General features: G+C 32.2%; 2 protein-coding genes and 1 long non-coding RNA gene across 5 annotated transcripts; 2 read left to right on the top strand and 1 right to left on the bottom strand.

Annotated features, from left to right (window-relative positions):
* The first annotated feature begins 549 nt into the window (after positions 1–549).
* On the top strand, positions 550–19,165 carry LOC111695483 (WD repeat-containing protein 26-like). Of its 3 annotated transcripts, none has more exons than XM_023464829.1 (25): positions 550–703; positions 1,095–1,202; positions 2,097–2,236; positions 2,684–2,748; positions 3,674–3,718; positions 4,510–4,618; positions 5,044–5,112; positions 5,855–5,907; positions 6,377–6,474; positions 6,803–6,871; positions 7,448–7,528; positions 8,098–8,160; positions 9,945–10,026; positions 10,623–10,686; positions 11,023–11,096; positions 11,690–11,782; positions 12,752–12,873; positions 13,101–13,181; positions 14,263–14,310; positions 14,627–14,705; positions 15,435–15,533; positions 16,393–16,467; positions 16,902–17,000; positions 18,109–18,195; positions 18,258–19,165. In XM_023464829.1, the coding sequence occupies exons 2-24, from the start codon at positions 1,114–1,116 to the stop codon at positions 18,193–18,195; spliced, it is 1,884 nt and encodes a 627-aa protein (XP_023320597.1). In that variant the 5' UTR covers positions 550–703; positions 1,095–1,113; the 3' UTR covers positions 18,258–19,165. The 3 variants fall into 3 exon arrangements, 2 of the variants coding, with proteins under 2 accessions (XP_023320597.1, XP_023320596.1); XM_023464828.1 differs by having other exon boundaries at positions 18,109–18,202; positions 18,234–19,165; XR_002763881.1 differs by having other exon boundaries at positions 551–703; positions 18,109–18,355; positions 18,631–19,165.
* LOC111695485 (uncharacterized) lies at positions 8,490–9,283 on the bottom strand. The gene is made up of 3 exons (XR_002763882.1): positions 9,019–9,283; positions 8,839–8,900; positions 8,490–8,679 (listed from the first exon to the last, which is right to left on the bottom strand). It is a non-coding gene; the product is annotated as an uncharacterized LOC111695485 (long non-coding RNA).
* Positions 19,164–22,983, top strand: LOC111695484 (uncharacterized). The gene is made up of 6 exons (XM_023464830.1): positions 19,164–19,336; positions 19,871–19,919; positions 21,228–21,301; positions 21,679–21,752; positions 22,285–22,412; positions 22,874–22,983. Exons 1-6 carry the CDS (start codon positions 19,265–19,267, stop codon positions 22,966–22,968), a joined length of 492 nt encoding a protein of 163 aa, XP_023320598.1. The 5' UTR covers positions 19,164–19,264; the 3' UTR covers positions 22,969–22,983.
* The last annotated feature ends 602 nt before the right edge of the window (positions 22,984–23,585 follow it).

Below are 23,585 nucleotides of genomic sequence, written 5' to 3'. Positions count from 1 at the left end.
GGTACAACCTTAGCTAAACCAGTTTCAGACCGAACACTCCGTACACAACAGTACTAGGGGCGTCATAAGTAATTTCGATTTCTTCACTGCGCAATAATGCGCATAGAAATCGGCACAATTTTGTCGGGTTTTTGAATGCTCTCATTCCCGCGCGTTAGTTTATAAAATAGTTCAGTCGTCTTTTATATTTTCAAGGACTCTGGAAACTGACGCTTTGTCATCCGAACTACAGACACATCGGAATTAAGAAAAAAACGTAACTGCAGGCATATCGGGACTTTGGTTGGACTTTATGCAAGTTAATTTTGTTTCAAATCTAAATAAAATATTTTTTAAAAATTTAAAATTCATAATTTCAAAGCCATAATTGGACAACTTAAGAAATTGTGCTTTTACTTGTAAGCAAAAATCATCCTTTTTCGTTTTTCAGAAATACTTTAAAAGTAAAATTATTATATAGTTATATATTATTATATTATATAATCGTATTTTGATTGTATCTATCTATCTATCTATCTATCTATCTATCTATCTATCTATTTGTGTATTTGTGTCCTGCCAGAAACAGCTGACTCTGTTTTCGTCTGCGTCGCCTACATCGATTTCTTTGTGAGAATTTGGAAACTTTTTACTCAATTTCTTGCTACTTTTTTTATTTGCGGGGGTGTCCAAGAATCTGTACATGTATCTAACTTTTCCGCAGGCAAGGGGGCATCAAAAAATAATGTTCAATCTTTCTAAAATGCTTCAAAACAGCTGATTTGAATTTTTGTTGCGTAGTAGAAGATTTTGCTTTGTTCTCTTTATCTTTTATCACTTTGTTTAGTTTTTAACAGCAATAACGATAACATTTTTTATAATTGAATAAGATTAGAATTTTTTATAAAATATAATACAGATTTTTATATCTTTAGTTTTGGGTCGATTATAACCAGGCCATTTCCCATGCAATAAAGAAGAGACTTTTTTTAAAGCTTAAGGCAAAAATTTTAATATTTGATGAAAAAATTTAGTTTTTTTTTCGGTAACTTTTTGTCTGTTTTGGATTACTCCAATGTTTACAATTGTTGATGATGTTGGATGCCCCCTGCAAGGTACTGGACTGGATAATATATGTCTGGGGTGCCGAGAAAGCGAGTTCGTAGTTCAATTCTGGACGATATGCTCCAGGAGGAGGACCAATCTGCAACTTTGGAACACAGGTTTAAGATTTCATAGATTACGAGTTACGACCCCCCCCCCCCCGGGTCCGTCCTAGTATACGATTTTATAACCCCAAGCCCCCCCCCCCCTTCCTATCAATTTTGTACATAACCACTTATTTTTCAGCAAATTCATTGTTATTTATTTATTTATTATTTAGGGTTAGGTTAGGTTATGACACTTTCTGGGCCGAGCGCTGCGGCTAGGACAGGCTAGGGGGCCGAGCGCTGCGGCCACATGTCTTACATTTAAGATCCTCTTACATTTGAGATCCATGTACAAAATTGATAGGAGGAGGGGTCCAAAAATCGTATACTAGGAAATTACGTCCCCCCCCTCCTCCTCCTCCTCCTCCTCCTCCTCATCTTCATCCTCCTCATCCTCCCTTCCGCTACATTCTCTACATAGAACCAAGCCAATTTTTGCTCTTGCATTTCTTTTTCTTGGATGTTCCCAGTAGATTTAGTTCTCAATGTGAATTAACCAATATTCGGTCTAGGAAAAACATATAATAATCAGATTTTTTGTACAATTTGGAAAAATCTTAAAGACCTACTATTTGAGTAGTGAAGAAGAAACCCTTTTGTTAAAACCAAAGTAATTCCTTTCTAAAATTTGAAAATATTAATGGTTTGGTCGTTTTACCAATGTTTTTGCTGATAAAGGGACGCCACATTCAAATGAATTTTTAAATAATATCTTTAGTCCGATTAATGGAGCCTTAAGCAAGCCTTTCATTTTTTTGCGCCCCAAAGGTCCCCCCCCCCCCATTAACAGCATCTGTCTTTGGTAATGTTTTTTTCAGTATTAACCATTTTTAGTCCATTCCACTCAATTTAATTTCCTCCAAAATTTGGTGAAACAATAAGTTTTTTTAAATATTGATCGTTCAGTGCACGTAAGGCGATGAAGTTGCAGAAAGGACGAAGAACAGGGCGGGGAGGAACCCCCAGGAGCTCAACTACTTCTCCTGCTGGGATGGGGGAGTCAGGGGAGAATTCAGCAGAAGAAGGAGAGTATGTTCCAAATTCAGGTAAAAGGGGAGTTTAAATTTTAATTTTTAGGAAAAAATGCTTTTTCAACATTTAATTGTACATCCACCTCCAAATTTTGCATCCTTTTCCTAGTAATTCCCCCTACAATCATTTCCCCCTTATTTAGGGGATAATTCCCTAAAAAAGAAATCGAAGATCGGGTGGCGATGGGGGGGAATAATTTTCATGAGGAAAAAACTAATTTTTCAAGAAAATTGTCATTTCTAAATAATTATTATTTCCTGATAATTAGCATTTCCAGGTAATTGTCATTTCCAGGTAATTGTCATTTCCAGGTAATTGTCATTTCCAGGTAAATTTCATTTCAAGGTAATTGTCATTTCGAGGTAAATTTCATTTCAAGGTAATTGTCATTTCCAGGTAATTGTCGTTTCTAGATAATTGTCTTTTCCAAATTTGTGATTAAAAATAAATATAATTTCCAGATTTGGATCCGGCCTTCCTAAGGAAAATCAAGACAAGACGTGATTTATCAAAGACGGACCAAGAGGTAAAAAAGTACAAACCAGTTCATCACAAGAATGTTCCCATTGTTATATTTTTTATCATGATTATTATTGTTATTGTTATAATTATTAGGTATTAGGAATTAGGTATTAGGTATTAGGTATTAGGTATTAGGTATTAGGTATTAGGTATTAGGTATTAGGTATTAGGTATTAGGTATTAGGTATTAGGAATTAGGTATTAGGTATTAGTATTAGTATTATGTATTATGTATTATGTATTATGTATTATCATTAGTATTAGTATTGGTATTAGTATTAGTATTATGTATTATGTATTATGTATTATCATTAGTACTAGTACTAGTACTAGTATTAGTATTAGTATTAGTATTAGTATCAGTATATGTATTATGTATTATGTATTATGTATTATGTATTATGTATTATGTATTATGTATTATGTATTATGTATTATGTATTATGTATTATGTATTATGTATTATGTATTATGTATTATCATTAGTATTAGTATTAGTATTAGTATTAGTAATAAGTATTATCATTATTATGGAACCTACAGTCAAAGTCCCCCAGGCTTTATTACCTTGAGGTCCAGGGTTGAGTACATACAACTTGCAATACAAGTTTTAGAATAAATGTTTATTTCCTAAATAAGTCCGTTCCTAACAATATCAACTATAAGGGATGGTCACCCTTCTCTATCCGTCTCAACAGAGTTTTCAAGTCAATTAATTTTACCCTGGTTGTGACAAAAAATATTAAGAAATAACTGACAGTACCATTATCAGAATTTTTGTGTAATATGAACTACTAGCTAAAGGGCCCGTGAAAAAAAAATTGAAAAAAATGTGAAAAAAATTTAGATATAAATAGAAGATTAGATTTATATTTTGTTTCAAACTATTATTTTTTCCTCTTGGAGTTCTAAACCATCAATTTTATCAGGTTGTTAGACTAATTGGACAGCATCTCAGTGACTTAGGATTAAAGGTAAACATCTAATTTGTTCCAAGTCTTTTTTCTCCTAGGTTAGTAAGGATGACCATTCTATTGCGATGTATGATTTAAAATAGAGGCGATAGGATGGTTATTTTCTTAGTATAGGCAGGATTATTATTTTCAAATTAAAGTGCAAGTGATGTACTGATGAAAGAATCTAAATGTTGTCAGAATGATCATTTCTAATGTACTAAGAGTGCTAGTGATGTACTGATTGAAGAGTCTTAGTGTAGTCAGGATGATCATTGTTTCTATTAAGAGTGCTAGTGATGTACTGATTAAAGAGTCTTGGTGTTGTCAGAATGATCATTTCAAATGTCTAAGAGTGCTAGTGATGTACTGATTAAAGAGTCTTAGTGTAGTCAGGATGATCATTGTTTCTATTAAGAGTGCTAGCGATGTACTGATGAAAGAGTCTAAATGTAGTCAGGATGATCATTGTTCTTATTAAGAGTGCTAATGATGTACTGATGAAAGAGTCTGGGTGTAGTCAGGATGAGCATTGTTAATCTATTAAGAGTGCTAGTGATGTACTAATGAAAGAGTCTGGGTGTAGTCAGGATGATCATTGTTAATCTATTAAGAGTGCTAGTGATGTACTAATGAAAGAGTCTGGGTGTAGTCAGGATGATCATTTCTAATGTACTAAGAGTGCTAGTGATGTACTGATGAAAGAGTCTAAATGTAGTTAGGATGATCATTGTTAATCTATTAAGAGTGCTAGTGATGTACTAATGAAAGAGTCTGGGTGTAAACAGGATGATCATTGTTAATCTATTAAGAGTGCTAGTGATGTACTGATGAAAGAGTCTGGGTGTAGACAGGATGATCCCTCTAGTTCCACCTTCAGACACTGTATCATGAAAGGGGACTGGGCCGGAGCGGTTAACGGTAAGCTTCCAGGATTTCTATGCTATCAGTTTTAATTTGATAGCTCAGGCTTAGGTAAAATTTGCAGAATTTCTCACAAAGTTTGACATAGTTTTCCCTTAAAATAATTGGCAGATTTTTTCTAAAATGGATCATTTCCCCTCAAAATTAGCCGATTGCTGCCTTATTTTCTATTTCATTTTTGGCAAGTTTATTAATACCTTGTTTAACTACTTTTCGTTATTTAAAAATTAGCTCGGAATGAAACCCTGATGAATCAGTAAAAACAGATATTCTAAGAGTTGGGTAATTGGAATTAAAAGTACAGTTTATCACAGATATGAACGACGAATTTTTTTGTCATTAAATTAGGGTTCTTTTTCAACCATACAGTGGGTGTTTAAAAAGTGTTCAGAATTTCAATTTTGTAAAAATTAATTATTTAGTTTTGGATGATCTGAAGCATCATTTGGAGAGTCCTGACACAGTCAAGGAGATGAAATTTATCATACTAGGCATTCATTCAACAGCCATTTATTTATTATACATTCATCTTTCTGTCCTTCTGTTCAACATTTATTCACTAATTTAACATTCATTAATTATTCATTCATTTATTTATTTTTCTATTCATTTGTTCATTTGTTTATTTATTCAGTTATTCATTTATTAAATTTTTGTCATTTATTCATTTATTCATTCATTTATTTATTAATTTTTTCATTTATTCATCCTTTTATTTATTTATCCATTTATTCTACAAATATTTATTATTTATTCATTCATTTGAAAAATACTTATTCATTCATTCAACAATTATTTATTTATTTATTTATTCATTCGACACATATTTATTTATTTATTCATTCATTCAACAAATATGTATATATTTATTTGTTCATTAATTCATTAAATTATTCATTCATTCATTCATTCATTCATTCATTCATTCAACAAATATCTATTTAATTATTTATTCATTCATTTATTTATTTATTAATTCAACAAATTCATCACCTTATTCATTTATTTAACAAATATTTATTTACTTATTCATTCATTCAACTAATATTTATTTATTTATTTTTCCTAAGTTTATTGTTGATTTTTCTTATTGTTTTTCAAATGGCAACATTTATTCATTATTATTTAATAGCTAAAAAGATGTATATAACACTTCTTGCGGATTTTCAGTCTTCAATTTAAGTTATTGTCCTAACTTTGATTTGTTATAACTGTTGAATTTGTTTAATTTAGAACAAAAATATATTGAATATTTACGCGATGGGAAAACATTTGAGGCTCTGAAGGTAAACTATTAATATCTACTATTTAGATAAATAAGTTAACCAAAACTAAAAACCATGTGGTTAGTTTTCAACTAGTACAGAGGAAACGAGTTTCTAAAGCCCAGCAGTCACAGTTAAAGAGACTGTAAGCGTAACTCCAATTTTCCCTTCATGCAAAGATGACAATGCCCGATATACAACGGCCCCTCTAAATACTCTGATCAAGTATGTATTAAATATCCAATTTTTTTGTTTCTTTAAAACTATTTATTTTCAATTGCGATTTCTCTATGAAAGTGACTTGCGCATTTTTGCTCTTAAATAACAATAGCGAAAGTATTGGAATTAAACACTTTAAGTCAGAAAACCGAAGGTATCTCCACATTTTTGATGAGATGAAGGTTTCATGGGTACCTTGTAAATCGCTCATCACTTGAAATTGCGTTTATAGTCCCTGGTTTCCCACTAGGATTTACTTTATGTTGTTCAGGTGTTGCAGATGGATATCAGCCCCTTGAACCACAACATACCCCGGACCCATCATCTCTCCTCCCTCCTCATGCTCCCCATCAACGGACTGATAATAAGGTAGCTTGTCAGGGACACCAGTTTGCTGATAGATTAGCAACGGTCGATTCCGGGGGGGGGGGGGTAATCCCGTGGTACATCCGAATAACGTCAAAATGTGAACAATTTTTTTATTCTCCGAAAAATGTTCTAATTTTGTAAAGGGTTTGATTGATGTGTTGTTTTATAATAATAACGATACATTTTCCATACGCGTAATGGGTAAAATGATTTTTTCGATTTTTATGAAAAATTCTATCAGTCTTTTTTTAAATATTTAGTTTAACTGACATCCTTAGTGTCCCTGTAAGTGATTTTTTATTTGATATAAACTCCATTTTGCTTTCAGTAATCGACAATCTGAGAGTAGAAGCCATAATTCTCCGTTTACAAACAATAACTCTGAGTCTGATCATCTGTAAGTGTATTTTTAGATCAATTCCACGAAGGTGGGTGTGGGATCGGGGGCTAAGATATAAAGGGAAATCTGTGTTACTTTTACCCAAAAATCCATAGATTATCATTAATTTTCATCAAAAAATCTTTTATTTTTCTCATAAATCCACATTTTCACATTTATCATTTATTTTTCTCTTTTTAGCGAAAAAGGAAAACATTAAACTTTGTTCGTAAATTATTCCTAGAAACGGGGGGGAGGGGGGCGGGAGGTATGGTTTATTAAAATACTAGTTTAGGAACCCAGTGTTGCTCGTTTTAACTCCCTCCGTTTACCCGCGCTTGGTCTTTAATACCAATTTTAGCTATTTTTCTCTACAAAAATAAACCCACTTAACCTTAAAATCTCAAAACCAATTAAGAACATTTCCGTGGTTTTCCCGAGTTCCCCCAATCAAAATTTGAGGCAAATCGGCTAAAGGGTTCATGAGGTATGATCGGACATACAAAGAACAAACAGAGATTACTACTTTTCATGTACACATATTAACTTGAATTCTAGTTTTGAGTAAACCTAAATGTTTAACGTATTGTGTAGGCCTAAAATACTGGACAGGGAAGAGGTGATGGAGAAACTTCAATCCTTCCTTCCTCCCAGTGTCATGTTGCCACCCAGAAGGTATTTTATAGCTTATTTTCAGAAACCCTCTTAAAAAAATGTATGTATATGGGGAAGGGGGGGGGTTACAGAATGAATAAAGAGTGTCTAATCTTGGCATTATACAGGGTGTCCCAATAAACATGGGAATTAAATGACGACTTCTATATCGTCTTTGTTCCAAGCGGAATCATTTCGTAAACATAGTTTTGAAGTATTACACTTAAAAATGTAACACCGAAAACTACAAGTCTCCGGATTTCCAAAATGTGGTCTACCAATTTTTTACCTTCAAAATTAAGGAAATTTGTCCAGATTCCATTTATCAAAAATCAACAAAACTCAAATGTTTAATATCTCCGTCAATTTTAAAGATACAAAAAAGTAGACTTAATTTTGGAAAGCTCATTATACGTTCAATCTTTATTTTGATGCATTTTAAGTCCTTTATAAATTATCGGAAATAGAAGACGATATTCAAGTCGTCTCTCTAGTAATTATCTAACTTTAATTTTTATTTTGAGGTTTATTTGATTCAAACAGAGAAACCAAAAATATAAATTGATTTTCGACAAAAATGATCATTTTAGACTCCAGACCCTACTAAGTCAAGCAGTTGCTCATCAGAAGGAACACTGTATTTATCATAACAGGTATCAAATGCACAACGGGTTTTATAGGTTTAAAGGGACTGTAAGCGTAAGTTCAAGTGACCCTCCATGCAAAGATGGCAATGCCTGATTTACAACGGTACTTTTAACGCTTTGTCTGATAAAGTAAGAATTATATATCAATGTTTTTCTTTCTTTAAACTGTTAATTTTCGTTTGAGGTTTATCTGCAAAAGTGACTTGCGTATTTCTGGCTTGAAAGAATCAATGGGGAATAAACAGAAATAAACACTTATCAAGTCAAGAAAACAATGGTATCTTCTACATTTTTGATCAGATTAAGGTTTCAAGGGTACAGTTGTAAATCAGGCATTGCTGTGCCATTTTCAAGGTCTAGGATAGAACCAAGAATACCAATACCTTAGATCCACAGGTATTCAAACTATTAACATTAAGATGGGCATACATCTTTCACCAGCGCACCTCGTTTATACACTAGAGTCTTGCTTAATCTTATTTATTTAGTCTATAGATACAGGAACAAGAGCTCTAAGCCGTGAAACTGAAAAAACACAAAATCAGTCACGGTTGGATTATTTATATTAAAAATATTAAATGAATCGTAAAATAATAAACATGTAAAGTTTGCTAATAAAATTTGCTCCAGGTGTGTAATGTGAATATTTCATGACATATTAATGTGATTTAAAAATGCACTTACAAAGTTGATTAGGCCGGAGGTTAATAGCTCTTTAGATCTTAGCCAACATATCTCGTACACAACTAAAAATATCACGGTGAGTTCATTTGAAAGATATAGTATTTAACTTTCAATATGTGTCTTCAATTGTTCATAACTCGAAAGAATAGTTCACACTCATCACAAGAAACTAATATGTACCTATTGTTATCCCGACAGAGACTGGGGAATAGAAGGTACAGGTGAGACCAGCTTAAAGGTTACAGGACTTGATCTAGCACTCAGGGTTGTTAGGGGAGATATCTAAACAGGATCAAATTAGTTTATTTAATCCTTTGAGTAGCTAGTTTCAATCTGTTGCTCATCACCTTTTATAATTCAGCTTTATCTTCAAGCTGTGGGGTTTGGTGAGAAGTGTAGTTCTACTTCATCCAAAGAGAGATCGCAGCCACGGCGGAGAGATGGCAGCTACGTAGGAACACTTGCAGAGTCTCATGCTTCGTGAATCAACCTGAACAATAGTCATATAAAGATCTCCAGATCTTACAATTGCCATCTTAACATGGAGTTTCACTTATAACTACGCTCACAGTTCCTTTAAGCTTAAAATGATTGAGACAAAGGCAATATTGTCTGTAAATTAATATTCACAAAATAAATATTGGATTTGTTTGAATTTTGATTTAAAATATTTAATAAATTTATCCAGATTATTCGGCTGATTTGGAATGAAATTAAATGAAATACCTAGGGTTTCCATCGAAATTTTCGTTGAACGAAATTTTCGACCTCATTTTCGTTTGATAAAAATCGAAATTTTTCCATTTCGCATCAAGAAGATTGTATTTTTGCGAAAAAAATAATATTGTGAACGTTTGGCCGAAAATTTTAACGAATTTTCGCGAATGTCGTGAAAATTTCGAATGAATTTTGCGATTTTCGCGAAAAATTTTAACGAAAATGTTCGCGAAAATGAACGAAAATTTTTGTTTTCGTTCACATTTTCGTTGGATGAACGTAATTTTGGAAACCCTAAAACATATGTAGGTTGAAGGGGGGAAGGGGGAAGAATCATTTTGAGCCGAGAACTTTTACATTAAGTATTTATTTTAAAACTGGTATCCTAGACTCGGAGATAATGAACCCCCCAAGGTGTTATCAGTGGACCATCAATGTAGTAAGGAAACCTTCCCATCAGAGACTCTTCAGGTGACTTATCATAATTGATGATAAACGATATATGATATATTATATATGATAAATGATAAATGATGAATGATCATAAATAGTATATTATGCGTAGGAAGAAAGTGTAATAATCAAAATTATTGTTATAATATTGATTATTACACTTTCTTTCTACGCATAATAATATTATACCACCTTTACACGAATAATTATAATTATTAAACAAAATGGGTGACAATAACAAGAATTATTCCTGATTTGGCTACGTAGTAAATCCGACAAGAATGTGGTATAATAAATGATAAATGATATATGATATATTATATATTATATACAGGGTGTCCCACATCATATTAGATCGTCAATTGGTCTAAATTACGATTTTCGGGACTAATCAGAAAATTTGAGTAGAATGAATCATTTTGAAAAATTGAATAAGGCTAATATAAGAACTTGCTTGTAGAAAATGTTAGGTTTTTTGAGTATTATGGGTTTATTTTGGCGTTAACACTTGGAGATAATCTAATTTGATATGGGACGCTCTGTATGATATATTATTGATCAATGCTTTAAAAATTGATTAAGTATGTGGATAACTGTAGCTCTGCTTGGTTTAGGTTTTGAGTGAGCATGGGGACGAAGTCTGGTTCTGTAAATGGTCACCAAATGGAAAGCTCTTAGGTAGTGTTCGAATTAATCCATTTTCTTAAACAAAAGACATTTCTTAAGTCAGAACTTAGTGTTGTGAATATCGGGATAATCTAATTCATCTTCGATATCCCATGGTGGTCATACCCTGCACTCTGCTTTAATTGAGGGATAAAACATTTTTCCTCAAATTGATAAGCTCCAACCTCTGAATTTGGTTACGCTAATTTGAATTTAAACCCAACTTTTCTAAAATATTAATTCTCAATCGTCATATCCAACATCCATAATATCAGTGTTAAAATCATGTTTTTAAATTGTACTGTACTGTACTGTAAGCTGTCAAGTTTGTTTACATGTTATTTCTAGCAACTGGAAGCAAGGACTGTACAGTAATTATCTGGAAGCTTGATACAAATACACTCAAACTCAAAAGTGAAAAGGTCAGTAAACAAATTTATTTAAACCCCCCAAACTAGTGCTAAGATCCCGGATCCGTGGGATCTGCAAAAGTTTGGTATTTTTATCCGAACCCGGATTAAGGTGGCAAAATGTCAGCCGAAACCTGCCAATCATAACGTTTACTCACAAAGCAAATGACCAGCAGTTTTCAGCCAAAATAAAGGGAAACATTTTAGATAAATGTGGAAAATTTTTATTTGTTGAAAAATCTGAGTTATGATCGGACAAACAAACAAACAGAGATTACTACTTCTCTAAATATAAAGTTGTAATCTCTGTTTGTCTGTCTGTTTGTTTGTTTTTCCAAATATAACTCAGGAACCCCTTAACTGATTTGCTTCGACTTTTGATTGAGGAACTCGGGAAAACCACGGGAATGTTCTTAGCTTAGTTTTAAGGATATAAATTGAGGGGTCGACTTTTATGGGGAAAATAGCTTAAACCGTAATTTACGACCAAGTGCGGGTTTAACGTGGGTGTAGCTATGAGTATTGAGTACCCCGGGAAACGCTGGGTTTCCAAGCTATTTATATATTATATATATATATATAGAATATAGATGTCTATTGTTCAGGTACTGGATGGACATTCTCATGGAGTCTCCTACTTCTCCTGGTCCCCAGACTCTAGTAAACTGGCAGTATGTGGGCCCGAGGAGTGCCCAGATGTAAGAAATTTTATTTTTTTGGAACCACAGCACGGTAGTTTGTTTGTAGTTTGTGTACTTGTCTTATTTCAATGGCTGTTTCTAGATCAAATAAGACATAAGACAAAAGATACAATTAGGGTGACTCGCAAAAATTCTCCCAAATAAAGATTTAATTTATTCGAAAAAATAATGGCTTGTTCAACGGACTACTCAGGTAGTTCGATGTGAGTGTGTACACAATAGCACACCACCAACAATCTTTGAAACAAAGCAGAAGTCAAAGTATAATGTTGATTTCAATTTTAGTTTCATTTCAATTCAAAAAAAAATATTTTGGAAATATCTTAAATTTTTTGGAGAAAACCGGGAAACAATCAAAACTTTATAGTACACGTGCTATAATGTACAGCTAATTTAACTTTATTGCACGTTTATTATGAAATTCACGATGAAGTGAGTAACTATTATAAAGTACAGAATAGTTTTATAAAACGTTTAAAGATCTATAATTACTGAGTTTGAGCGCAAAGTCGACGTTCAAAATTATCAATTTGGATGCGTACGTTTCGAGAGTCGTATTTTTTAAATTATTAAATATCAAGACAAAAAATAATCTAAAAATTCTTCAGTGAACTAATTAGATGTTGAGGAACATATTTATTAAAAGAAATTTGTCTATAAATCAATGTTAGAATCAATTATTTCGTTTTCATCATTATATTGAACTTTTTTTCTATGATCTAATTAGTTTACTTTAGAATTTTTGTTACATTTTTGTCGTCGTTGTTTAATAATCAAAAAAAGCGATTCTCAAAACGTACCCACCCAAATTGATGATTTTGAACGTCGACTTTGCACTTAAACTCAGTAATTATAGATCTTTAAAACGTTTTATATGTTGTAAAAGAATCCTAAAAGATTTCTCTCCAATCCTTAAAGATCTCAGTTCAACCACCATACATTGCCGGTCACTTCCTTTAAACCTAGGTTTATATCTGGGATATAGCTGGAGGAAGAATAGAGAACAAGATATCTCACACCCAAGAGGATTCTTTAACGACTGTATCCTGGTCTCCTGATGGTACAAGGCTAGCTGCAGGGGGGAGCAGGTCAGTTAATTTTTTTCAATTTTTTTTGAAAAGTCGATCATTTTTCTTTCTGGATTACTTCATTTATAATCGTTAATATATCTCTTAAATTCAACTGTTTTAGAGGCCAGGCCAATTTTTTAATAAGGCTAAATGTATATAAATAAATCTGGGAGTAAAAGGTGTTTTTTTCTTGATACTTTAGAGGCTAATATTATCCTTTTCATGAGTTATTATTAATATTTTAGGGGTCAGTTTTACCAGTTTGATTCCCATGGAAACATAAACAATTCATGGGAAGGTGTACGAGTTCAAGCTTTAGCATACAGGTATACTATACACTAAACTGTACACCACACTGTACACTGTACAGTACACTGTGCACTAATCTGTACACTACAATGTACACTACACTGTACCAGTGCTGAGGATCCGGATCCGCTGGATCCGCATTATTTTGGCTCTCTGGATCCGGATCCGGATCCAAGCACAATTTTATTTTTCAAAATGTGCAAAACAGCGTTATTTTTTCCTTAAAAATATCTTATTTTGAATTGTTTAACAGATTTTAAAAATATTCTCAGGGTCTCAGGTTTCTATCTTGCTCAAATCTTAACTCAGACCCCCACCGTGTACCCCCCCCCTCTTTAATAACTAGAGAGGGGGGGGGGAGAAGTCTCCCTTTTCCCCATTGCAACTAAGCAAATTCAGTCTTCACAAATTAAGGTGTAAGGATGTGTAAGATTGAGGGGGAAAAGGGAGGGGGCGCACATATGCTAAAAAGATACAGATGCTAAGTAACATCTTGTGTTCCCACTATAAAGAGACTGTTCTCTGCCCTGAAGATATTCAAATCAGACCTAATGAGTTGCCTGAAGGCAGATATTCCAAACGCCCTCCTTCTACTAAAAGCTAATATGAATTAGACCTGTTTCTTTTTCATCCAATAAAGTAAAAAAATCATTATCATTTTGTGCAAACTAGTAGAAAAATAGTATAAAAAAATGTTAAAATGTTTAACATTTTTTTATGTATGAAAAGATATTTGAACTAAAATAAAATTTTGTTTTGATCAATGACCTGGATCCGGATCCGGATCCGAATCCGGATCCATTTTTTTGGAAAGCGGATCCAGGATCCGGATCCGGATCCGCATCAAAATTAAATGGATCCTAAGCACTGCACTGTACACTACACTCGACACTCTATACTTTACACTCTACACTCTACAATGTGTTTGTGATTAATTCTCGTTGTTCATGGTCATGGTCATGGTCATGGTCATGGTCATGGTCATGGTCATGGTCATGGTCATGGTCATGGTCATGGTCGTAGTCGTGGTCGTGGTCGTGGTCATGATGTAGTTCAATAACTGGTATAATAGATTTGAGTGAGAGTATTTTATTTTAGATCTGACGGTAAACACATCCTGGCTGCCGATACACACCATAGACTCAGGTTTGTTCAAATCGTAAGACCTCACTTCATTATTGATTTAGTATATTCACTTCAATTTTGGTGTGTGGGTGTAGGTCCTTAAAAGCTTGATTTGATTTGATTTAATAATCGGCCAGAGGTAAGGTTTTTTTAAGTTCATATGAGGTAAAATTCTTTTTTTGGGTTTTATTGCTCTAGTGTTATTCAGCTTTAAAATCCTTATCCCAAAACTTTTTACTCAATCCACTTAATCTTGCGAGTGTGTGTACGACAAAATGAGATTATATTCCAGCGGAAATCTCACCTTTTTAAAAAAAATCAAATTTTTAATTTGTAGATGTTACAACTTTGATGATCTCTCTGACCAGCCAATTATTCAGGAGGATCAAGCTATTATGTCTTTCACACTAGACCAGGTCAGTAACGATGGAGAAGTTAAAAATATTTTGAAGAATCAACAATCTCCGCCAGATTAAAAAAAAAATATCAAGATTAAAATTTTTTAAGTCCTATGTTGAAAAAAATGTATTTTTCTGTTGCATATTTCTCATAATTTTTATTATGATTTCAGTAGAACTTTTATTTGGTATATTTAGAAATAAGATTTTGGGCAGAGGTAAAAGCGGCAAACAATAAACATTACTTATGTCGGCGAATTGAATTCAAGAATAGCAAGACATGGTTTAAATGCATTGCATAGACATGGTTTCATATCAGTGATAATGAAGATTTTATATAAAACTATATTTTGAATTTTGAAATAACTGGAAAAATTCGAATTTTGAAGAACAAAATCGATTCTTTTAAACCTACTTTACCCCCAAGGACTCGTGGGTTTCCTCTCATAAGATTTCAGCATTTCAGCATTTATATTATATTAAAATATGGGATCCCTTCAAATTCGAGTCCATTAAGTCCAGCTATAGATATTATATATATAAATATATAATATAATAAAGTACACATAATAGTAATATATATATATTTCAGTTTTTAAACTTCACATTTTATTTAAAAAGAATTATACTAAACATAATGTTTCATTTCTCATAACGATCCTTAGTTGTCAAAATTCTTATATTATACATATATATAAGCGAAGAGGTTTATTAAATAGAAGATAATAGATGTTGTGTGTACCCTAGACTGACCGCTACGCGCTGTTGAACATTGCCAACCAAGGAGCACATTTGTGGGATATCAAGGACCGCTGTCTGGTTCAGAAGTTCAAGGGGATCACGCAGGAACAAAATATTATACTTTAACACAAATTATTTTTTTTGTTTTGTAGTCTTCAATCTGTGTATATTGCACCACCCGCCCTGGGGGAAAAAATGAGAAATTGGACATCAAAATTAAATTTTTTTTTTTAACCCTTAATTTTTTTGTGGGTTTATTTATTTTCTCAAATTCAACGAACGAATAAAACAACGATTTTTTTCTGGAGTAAAAAATGATTTTCAAAAGAATGGGGGGGGGGTGTTTTTCAAGAAAATATACAGTATACGCCTCTGAATGAATAAAAAGAAAAAATATTTTTTCGAAGTAAATTAAAATATTGTTAGAAGAACAGTGTGCGTAATTTAAGTGATTTTCCATACAAAGATAGCAATGCCCTTTTAACCACAGTCCCCTTAAAACCTTAAAGGGATTGTAAGAGTAAATTCCAGTGACCCTCCAATTTCAGATGGCAAAGCTCTATTAACAACTGTACCGAAGTATGAATGAGATAGCAATGTTTGTAATTTTGAAAAGTTATAATTTTCAATAGGGATATTTTCTTCAAAAGTGACTCGTGCATTTCTACCGCAGGAAAACGTAAAGAAATCATCAGAAATAGACACTTTTCGGCTTAGAAAAGGAAATTATCTTCCACTTTATTATAAAGGTGTCGTTGTGAATCGGTCATTGACATCTTTACATCACTGGAATTACACTTTCAGCCATTTAAATCAAAAAAACAAATGGAGAAGATAACATTGGTTTTCTAAGTCTAATAGTGTTTATTTCTGCACTGCTTTGCCATCTTGGTACAGAGGGTAAATTGATATTACGCTTACAGTGCCTAGAGTTAAATAAAAGTATATTGTTTTAACTACCCAGGGGTTCTACACAATATATTCAAGTTTTGGTGGATCTAACCAATCATTTATTGCCTCCGGATCCGAGGATATGAAGGTGAGTTTAATTAATAAGATCAAATATGCGCAGCAATTGTACTGATCAAATGTTCTTGAGGGATATGTTGACAGATATATTTTGTCATGAAATAATTGCGTTTGTGTCCGTTTCTGCTCTTGGTAATGGTATTTTACACTAGTTGTAGGTAGGTTTTGCATTATAGCCTTCCACTTTCAAGGTATATATCCAGTGATCCATTACTTTAAACCTATTCTGTACAAGGTACATATCCACCATGCTTAAATCTAACCTATTATGTAAAAGGTAAATATCTATCATGTTTAAATCTAACTTATTCTGTATATATATCGGTTTATATCCATAATGTTAATCCTATTCTGTACAAGGTATATATCCACCATGTTTAAATCTAACCTATTATGGATAAGGTATATATCCACCATGTTTAAATCTAACATATTATGTACAAGGTTTATATCTACCACGTGGACCGACCTGACCCTATCCAAGAGCTGAGTGGTCACACTAGAACTGTTTCCTGCGTCTCCTGGAATCCTGTTTACCACCAGGTGACAAATTCAAAGCATTAAATCAATAAAATTTGTTAATCTTCATCCCTATCAATCAATCAATCAAATTTGTTAATTTTCAACACTTAATCAATCAATCAACTTTGATAATCTTCAACACTATCAATTAATCAATTAATCAATCGACTTTCTCAATCTTCATCACTATCAATCATAACGAATTTTATTAATCTTCATCACTAGCATTAAACCAATAAAATTTGTAAATCTTAATCCCTATCAATCAATCAATCAACTTTGTTAATCTTCAACGCTATCAATCAATCAATTAATCAACTTTGTTAATCTTTATCATTATTAATTAATCAATCAACTTTGTTAATATTTAACGCTAGCGATCAGTCAATCAACTTTGTTAATCTTCATCAGTATCAATAAATCAACTAAAATTGTTAATCTTCATCACTAGCATTAAATTAATAAACGTTGTTAATCTTCATCCCTATTAATCAATCAATTAATTTTGTTAATCTTCTACCCTATTAATCAATCAATCAACTTTGTTAATCTTGAACACTATTAATCAATCAATCAACTTTGTTAATCTTCAATACTATCAATCACTAACTTTGTTAATCTTCATCACAATCTATCAATAAACTTTGTTAATCTTCAACACTAGCAATCAATTCATCAATCAACTTTGGTTATCTTTATCACTATCAATCAATTAATCAACTTTGTTAATCTTCATCATTATCAATCAATTAACTTTGTTTATCTTTATTACTATCAATCAATCTATTAACTTTGGTTATCTTTATCACTATCAATCAATTAATCCACTTTGTTTATATTTTTCACTATCAATCAATCACACTCCAACGGTGTATACAGGAATAGAATATTTGGTGTGAATATTAGGCACATGACACCGGCAAAATTATTCCAATCAACTTGCAAGCGCCATTTTACTTCCCTTCAACGAACCACATATATATACTATCTTCAAAGTCAAGTCTTCTTTCTTTTTATATCCTTCATTTTACAATGGAGAAAATAAGATCTCTAAATTCATGGCGCCCCCGTCCTTCGTAAATGCCCTTCACATATTTATGTAACCTTTGATATTACGTGCATTGTTTAGTTAATTGCTTCTGCCTCTGATGACAATACTGTTCGTATCTGGGGCCCTGCAGAGAAATACAGAAATCAATCATTCAAGAGACAATAACTGTCCGTTGTCTCCTTCAAGAGACAATAAGCTGTCAGTTGTCTCCTTCAAGAGACAATAAGCTGTCAGTTGTCTCCTTCAAGAGACAATAAGCTGTCAGTTGTCTCCTTCAAGAGACAATAAGCACGCACGCTAAACGCGAGCAAAATAATAAACTCCAGTCAATGACTCTTAAGCACGGTGCCATTAATCCTTTTGATTTAATTGTTTGTAAATGCGTTTCTTTTTTTAGCGCTTTACCGGGTACATTTTACATTTTATGATGAACGTTATTACGTTTTATAGTGTACGTTCTACGTTTTACGTTTTATGTTTAACGTTTTACGTCCTACGATTTAGTTTTTCTTTTTTTGATGATTCGATTTTGTCTCTCTCTCTAGCCCCGTGATTCCGTGTTTAAGAGTTGTGACTCCAAATTTTTGAAATTTATTTCAGACTTCAAGTGATGTAAAATAAATTTAAGTACAGATGTGCTACCTTCGTATTATATAGCATCTAGAAAATAATGTAGACATAATAAACAAATGTGGGATCAGGAGCACTTTTCCTATACAAATTAAAGACCCACGTTTTCGTATATTTTTTTTTTTTAGTAAAATTTTAGTTTTAAGTTTTGCTCCCATTTTTAGTTTTTTTTAGTTTAATTTGTTCTTAACAATTCTTTCTATTCAAGTTAAAAGTGTTGTTGGGATGCCTTTTACCATTTTTGTTTAACCATTGATTAAATAGTACTGATTAAACATTGTAAAATTACATAAATTTGATATGTAAAGATTTTATTCCATTTTCTGCACTATCGGGATAGTTTCATCAAAATCAGATGTATATTTTTGTTTTCAAGAATTGGCTACAAAAAAATTATTTCTAAACTTGCCTGAAGAACACTCAAATTGATTTCAAAAACTTCCCGAATGGCAGCTATAAATTATGAATAAATTAATACCTTTTGATTTTTATTTGTTAAATTTAAGTTTCAGATGAAAATGTTCCTATTGCTTTAGAGTGAACTGTCCTCAAATTTACGATATTAACCAGTTTGGATTATTTTTAAACCCGGTTTTTAAACAAAATGGCGGAGGAAACTTATGAGTTGTGCCTGGATGGGGAGGGACTACGAATCATTCCTGTCGGAGAGGATCAGGGGGGAGATCTTCAAATATAATTTTAACTTTGGATCACTTGGCAACAAAATTTTTTAAACATTTTAAAGTTTTAAGTTTGCTTCAGACATTTTAAAAAAAGTTTTCAATTGTCATTTAGCCAACAATTGACTTTATCATTCAGTGTTGATTTCAGCTTAATGTTTATTAAACATGATTTTAATTGTCAACCATTTAATTATCCTTGATTGTAACTGTTTTACTCTAGATTCACTTCGATTGTTGATGTTTTATCACTTTTTGTCTTAAGGGATTTTTTTCTCTTCGAATTTATGTTGATTAGAGGATGCAAATATTTTACAACAGTTCAGAAAATTATATTCGTTAGCATTTTTGAAGAACATGAATGAAACCCCTCATAGCATTTTTTATGTCTGTTTTGCAGAAAGATTTTTTTTCACTTTCAATCCAACCTTTTTTTTATTGTGAGAATCTTGGAAAATAACATGTTTATTACAAGCAAATTATCAGAAAAAATTGAATCTTTAAGAAAATTATGAACTCTGCCTAATCAGGTGTCAGTTCATATTCTTGCAGACGTCTCGGGAACTCAAATAATATCAGGTTTTAACATACTTTTTAGATCAGTGCTGGCATGAAACAAACCAGCCCCCCCCCCAAAAAAAAAATAAAAATAAAACCCATCTGTTAGTGGGCGTTTTTAGGTTTTATTAGGTTTTTTAGAATTTTCTAATTAATGGCGTTTCTTCACTCTTACAAAGATTTAGTCTTCAAGAATTAAGGTCTGCTATCAACTGTATTGATTTTTAGGAGTTTGCAGAACTAAAACTGACACTTTTGATCATTTCCTAAGACTTAAACCAATGATATTAAACAATTGAATATTGTTCGAATATTGATCATTATTTATAAAAAAAAGTATTCAACCTTGTCACTCTGGACAGTAAAACTAAGACTGGACTTCAAGACTAATCCAAATGTAGAAAACTTTTGAAGCAATCCATCATCTGCAGTGCTTTTTATAACAAGCATTAAAGATATTGAAAAACAGAGAACTCCATCAGAGCTGACGTTTTTCGGTATTTACTATAAAACAGTGCAGTGGTCTCCCTTCTTGAGCATTCGAATATCTACCGATTAATCTGAAAATCATAAATATGTATCCAAGTGAGAAAATAGAATTAGTCTAAAATTTATAGAACTGTAATATCAAAATATTGCAGTATTCCCCCTATGAATAAGGTTGGTGATATTATTGTATTTGAAGAGTATCTATTATGAGAAGAGCCTATTATCACAACATTATTAATTTTCATAACTATAGATCTCACCTATTGCTAAAATAGTCTTAATATTATTTAGTATAAATTTTACAAGGTTTTAACTACTTTCAAATTGAAAGCCCATAAACACCCAATAAAAACCCAAACTAGCCCACTGGGCTGTTTTTTTAACCCCGGGTTTTTTCCAACCCTGCTTTTTATATTTATGATTTGACTAAAGAGCTAAAAAAAAATCGCTCGTCTTAAGCTTGAAACCTTACTTTCCTAGTTAAATCTACATTTAGGAAAATTGAGTTTTTTACCAACAATTGTTTGCCTGTGTAAGTTTTCCATACATAACAATTTGTCGTTACTATGACTATTTTATTTTTCAATTAGTTTTTGAATTTATATCAAACCAAAAACATAAGTTTTTTATTTTATATTTGACGTTAATAAATTCCGACCTCTGGAATTTCATGGGTAACCTGGGGGTAAAATTGTGAACAAAAAAAAATATTTTTTTTCTAAATCGATTTTTTTAAATTGAACTTTTTTTCATCGGAAAAAAATTCAAGTGTTTCTAAAATTCTACGGGCAACGCCGAACACTTCAGCTAGTTATATATATTTATGAAAGCTGTTTTCAGGAGATCAAGTTGGGTTTGTAAATGCTGAAGAAGATTCAGGTCTCTCCACCCCACTCTTTCTTTCTCAAACACAGGTTTATATTTTAAATTCGGTTTCATCCTACCTACATAAAAAAACTACCTATTATGGGAAAAATATTTAAATACAATATGAAATAAAGAAACCTGATATAGAAAAGGAACGTTATGAGTTACAGGAACCTGATATGGGCAAGGGACGTTATGAGATATTGGAACGTGATGAGGGAAAGGGTCGTTATGAGTTAAAAGAACTTGATATAGGAAAGGGACGTTATGGGTTGAAGGAATCTGATGGGAAAGGGAAGTTATGAGTTAAATGAAAAATTAGGAAACGTAGTCAGAAAAGAATATTTTTTTTAAAAATTAGAAAAACTTTTTCTAAACTTTAAAAAACGGGAAAACTTTTTTAAGGAGAAATTTTTTTTTTCAGTCTATTTTGACTTCGCGTGGTTCTGAACTGAAACCAGCATCAGTACACAAGAAGAACATACATCAAGGAATAAGGTTAACTAGTAATCTTATTTTTACATTCCAATGAAGCAAGGTACTTCTGTAAAATCAGATTTTTAAGATCCAATCAGTAGAGCTTATAATGAAAATAAGAATTCAACTTTAGCAAGTGAAAGAATGAAGTAAAAATTCAGATTTTCTCTTCTCTTTTTTTTGCAACCCAATGTTGTAGACCATAGATAACTAACGGATTCTATTAAATCAATTAGTCTAAGTTAAAAATATCAAAGGTTTACACCATCAGGTTGAAAGGATATAGAGATTAGAAAATTAGAGTTAGTGGCAAAGACTAAATTCCTTTGGCAAAAAATGAAAAATCTCTGTTTTCAAAAGTTTGTATGTTTAGTGACGGTAAAGTTCATTTTAATATTGTTCAAAATGTCCACAATTATCAGCAGGACATTTTACGAAGAAAATAATATGTCTTTATCTTGAATCTCAGATTTCATACAAGTCTGTAGACCATATTTTCAATAGTTTGTGTTGTTTAGAATTTTTTTTATTATTCCTAAATAGTAATGTTTAGTTTGTATATTGAATACGGGAAGGAGTGGGTGGATGACCTGCTGGGCGGGATGTCGGAGTGCTCGGGATTCCTGGATTTCCCGGTTTATTGTCAGGACGGGATCAGCTGGTCAAATAAGCTGGTTCTAGGTAATTTTCAACTATTGGACTTCTCCCATAGTTCAATTTTCCTCCCAGAGCATTCCGAACCGGTTTATTAAAAATTTTAACTAATAAGAAATTTTTCGAAATCTATTCCTTGCGTTGTAATGTAAAAGTTGATCCCTAAACGAAGTGCATCCTTTTTAGACACTCCATTAGAATCTGTGAATAAGAATAAAGGGAATGGAAATAGCAATGTTCTGGCATGAGAAAGCCATCCATTTGCTTTGCAGACGGGTTCTTTATCATAGCCTACAAATGTACTCTCTTAGATTGCAAAGCACAAAGGCCGAGATTTTTATGTTATGTACTCTATATACCTTGAGTACTAATATTTGGTTTTAAACCTAAACCCTAAACAGACGCACACTCCTATGGTACGGACACACACAAATGCCATTTCCACCTGGACCCCTGCTTAGGATACCGTTCATAAAAAAAATGTTAAGGATCTCTCAATGTCAAGCTCAAGAATATACTGACAGCAGCTGGAGATGATTCTTGTCTAGTTGTGCCTCAGGTTTTTATTTTAATCATGCATTAATTAAAAGAAACAGATTTCGAAATATCTAATCTCTATTTCTTTTCCACCTTTGAGACTTTAAACTTTGATTAATGATCAAGAAGATTTTTAGATTTAAAATTTGGTGTTGATGATGATCGATGATCGATGATTGATTAAAGTAGGCGTTTGTTCCACTTTTAAAAAAAATATTTCGGTCTTGGTTGACCCTCTTCAGTTCTTGAGATTTATTTCTGTCAAGATTGTTTTAAAAAACTATAATAAAATAGTAAAGGTCTATGACCTCAGGTTGCAAAGAAATGGGGATTAGAAAATAATATTTCAAAGCAGAAAATCAGTTTCTTTTATTGGATTTTTCCAACTGTTACTAGCTTTAATATAGACGTCTTGGAAATTTGGAAATTTTTCAAAAAATATTTTAAGTTAATTATTTATTGTAGACTCCCACCTTGAGGTTTTTCGGAAAATCATTTTCAAGAAATTTTCTAGAATCAAAGCTTTAAGGATGACAATTTGTTTGTCTTGGACGTCATTCTTTTCTTTAAAAATCATATAAATATTAAACGCATAATACTTATTTTATAATTGCACAACCATAAAAGATCCGATGCGCTTTGGTTTTTTTATGTGCAAACCTA

The sequence above is a fragment of the Eurytemora carolleeae genome, unplaced genomic scaffold (genome assembly GCF_000591075.1).
Source record: "Eurytemora carolleeae unplaced genomic scaffold, Eaff_2.0 scaffold226, whole genome shotgun sequence".
Taxonomy (NCBI): Eukaryota; Metazoa; Arthropoda; class Copepoda; order Calanoida; family Temoridae; genus Eurytemora; species Eurytemora carolleeae.
The sequence above is the reverse complement of the archived record's forward strand: the minus strand, read 5'-3'. Positions and strand labels throughout refer to the sequence as shown.